The sequence below is a fragment of the Vicia villosa genome, linkage group LG3, assembly GCF_029867415.1.
Source record: "Vicia villosa cultivar HV-30 ecotype Madison, WI linkage group LG3, Vvil1.0, whole genome shotgun sequence".
Classification (NCBI taxonomy): Eukaryota; Viridiplantae; Streptophyta; class Magnoliopsida; order Fabales; family Fabaceae; genus Vicia; species Vicia villosa.
In genome coordinates this window covers 107,477,879-107,481,183 of record NC_081182.1, presented here as the reverse complement: position 1 = coordinate 107,481,183, position 3,305 = coordinate 107,477,879, and the positions used below count along the sequence as shown (strand labels likewise).

The 3,305-nt window shown below is 39.7% G+C and overlaps 1 protein-coding gene across 1 annotated transcript; it reads left to right on the top strand.

Annotated features, from left to right (window-relative positions):
- The first annotated feature begins 907 nt into the window (after positions 1–907).
- Positions 908–1,456, top strand: LOC131658759 (uncharacterized). The gene has a single exon (XM_058928019.1). The coding sequence runs from the start codon at positions 908–910 to the stop codon at positions 1,454–1,456; it is 549 nt and encodes a 182-aa protein (XP_058784002.1).
- The last annotated feature ends 1,849 nt before the right edge of the window (positions 1,457–3,305 follow it).

Sequence of the window (3,305 nt, the reverse complement as noted above, 5' to 3'; positions counted from 1 at the left end):
GTAAAGCCCATGACTGGTTAGACGCCCTTCTAGCCAACTCAATAACAACTTGGGAAGACCTTATGAGAGCCTTTCTTGCCAGATATTTCCCACCAAGTAAGACTGCTGTCCTTAGGAACCTAATCACCAGTTTCACTCAAACCAAGGCGAATCCCTTTTCGACGCCTGGGAAAGATATAAAGAACTTTTGAGAGCATGTCCGCACCATGGCCTAGAGCAATGGTTAATCATACACACCTTTTATAATAGAATCCATTACAACAGGAAAATGTCTATTGACGCTGCCGCTGGCAGAGCGTTAATGAACAAACCTTATCCCGACGCTTGTGGCTTGATAGAGGACATGGCCCAAAACCACGCCCAATGGGGGATAGAACAAGCAACGGTAGAGAAAAAGGAGAGCCATGGAGGAAAGCATGAGATAAGTTGCATGGACATGATGAATGCTAAGATGGACGCTCTGGCCTTGAACGTCGAAAACATGTCTCAAAACCCTACCACAGTGGCAGCAATCCAATCGGAGTGTGATCTCTATGGAATTCAAGGACATCAAACCATTGATTGTAACCTTTAGAACGATTCTGGCTCAGACCAAGTCAACTATACCCAAGGAAATCCTTTCTTGAACACATACAATTCTGGATGGAGGAATTACCTGAATTTCTCCTACAAGAACAACAATCCCATCCAAAATTCCGGATCTTCGAGACCTCAAGGATTATAAACACAAAAACAAAACCAACCTATGCAAGTTGTGCCCCCAAGATCAAACCTTAAAGAAACCATAGACACCTTTATCCAGAGTCAAACTCAGCAAAATAGGGAGTTTATGAACCAACACATTCACACGAACGAGTTTGTTACTCAACTGGCAACCAAGTTTGACCAGATGATGACCCACACCAAAATGCTTGAAACCCAGATTTCACAAGTAGCTCAAACTACCTCTGCACAAGTTGTACCTGGAGGACAATTCCCTGGACAAACCCAACCTAACCCCAAAGGGACAGCAAATTCCATCACCCTAAGAAGTGGAACCGCTTACGAGGGGCCGAAAAATCCTAACCTAAGCTCATCAGAAAAACCTAAGGAAGATGCTGAACCAAAAGGCCAGGTAGAGGAACCAGAAAAATCCGAAAAGCAATCAGAACCATGGGTAGAGAATCGCACGCCACAACCTTACAAGCCACCCATTCTATTTCCACAAAGATTGAAAAACACCAAAACAGAAAACAAATTCCAAAAGTTCATTAAGGTAATAGAGAAACTCCACGTAGAAGTCCCTTTTACCGAAGCAATAACCCAAATACCATCATATGCTAAGTTCTGGAAGGATATTTTGTCTAACAAACGACGAATCGACGATCCCAAACCTTTAAAATGTCATTCCATATCCGAGAATAAACTTGCCAAGAAAGATAAAGATCCTGGAAGTTTTTCTATCCCTTGTTGTTAGAACAAGATTTGTTCTGGTCAATATTCTTAGTTTTGATGATAAAAATGTATATGAATTTTGTATGAGATAATATGGTACTCTAATCCTATGCAATTTCCATTTCAGGAATCATATAAAGAGTATGCACAAAATCAGTGCAAGAAGCACTGACTCATAAAGTTCAGCATGCAAGATCAGAACATGCTCTGGCAAGACATCAGAAGATGGTCAAGCAGAATCAGAACATGGTCTATTGAAGCATCAGAAGAACTTGAGATCAGAAGCAGAAGCACTGAAGTTCTCATGGTATCACGCTAGAAGCACTTCAAGGTCAGAAGACAAGAAAATGCTCTACACCAAGTTTTTTGACTCTGATGAAATTCAAACGTTGATCATACAAACATCAGATCAGAAGCAAGTACAGGATAGCAGGCTATGCTGACTGACAAAAGGAACGTTAGAAGCTATTAACAGTAAAGGCTGTAGACGCAGCAAAAGCAAGGCTCGAGGTAGTTGACAAAAGAGTGAAACATTAAATGCAATGCTGTACGGATCATGCAACACATTAAATGCTCCCAACGGTCATCTTCTCAAACGCCTATAAATAGAAGTTCTGATGAGAAGCTAAATACAACACTTTGCGCAAACTTACAGAAACACTGTTCAAATCAAAAGCTCTCAAAACTTCATCATCAACCTCACTTCATTACTGTTGTAATATCTTAGTGAGATTAAGCTTAAACTTTAAGAGAAATATCACAGTTGTGATTATAGCTTTATAAGAAGCATTGTATAAACTCTTGTAAGAATTTATATTCATTTGTAAAGAACTAGAGGAGATCAAGTTGTGATCGGATTCTCTAGAAAGTCTTAGAGGTTATCTAAGCATTGTGTTCCTAGAGTGATCCGGTTGTGATCAGACTACTCTAGAAGACTTAGAGGTTATCTAAGTGGAAAACCATTGTAATCTTGTGTGATAAATGGATTAAATCCTCAGTTGAGGTAAATCACCTTGTCAAGGGTGGACTGGAGTAGTTTAGTTAACAACGAACCAGGATAAAAATAATTGTGCAAGTTGTTTTTATCTTAAGAGTTTTGAAACTGCACTTATTCAAACCCCCCCCCCCTTTCTAAGTGTTTTTCTATCCTTCAATTGGCATCAGAGCGCCGGTTCTAGGTGCAAGCACTTAACCGTGTTAGAAAAGATTCAGGAAGAGAAAAACACAAAGTTTAGATGGCTGGTGAAGATCCAACACCTACTACATCTGCCCCTACTAAGCAACATAATGGAAATGGCAACAATGGTTATACTAGACCACCAATATTTGATGGTGAAAAGTTTGAATATTGGAAAGATAAACTTGAAAGTAACTTTCTTGGTCTAGATGGTGACTTATGGGATCTTCTAGTGGATGGTTACGTACATCCAGTGAAAGCTAGAGGAGTCAAGCTAACAAGACATGAAATGAGTGATGAACAAAAGAAAGAATTCAAGAATCATCACAAGTGTAGGACTATTTTGCTGAATGCTATCTCTCATGCTGAGTATGAGAAGATATCTAACAGGGAAACAACCTATGACATATATGAATCATTGAAAATGACTCATAAGGGAAATGCCCAAATCAAGGAGACTAAAGCTCTTGCCTTGATCCAGAAATATGAAGCCTTCAAGATGGAGGATGATGAAAACATTGAGAAAATGTTCTCAAGATTTCAAACGCTAACTGCTGGATTAAGAGTCCTTGACAAGGGATACACAAAAGCTGACCATGTCAAGAAGATCATCAGAAGCTTGCCTAGAAGATGGGGCCCAATGGTGACTGCATTCAAGATAGCAAAGAATCTGAATGAAGTCTCTTTGGAAGAA

Bases quoted from the DNA above. Each gene is read 5' to 3' on its own strand.
- LOC131658759 (XM_058928019.1), top strand. From the start codon at position 908: ATGCTTGAAACCCAGATTTCACAAGTAGCTCAAACTACCTCTGCACAA.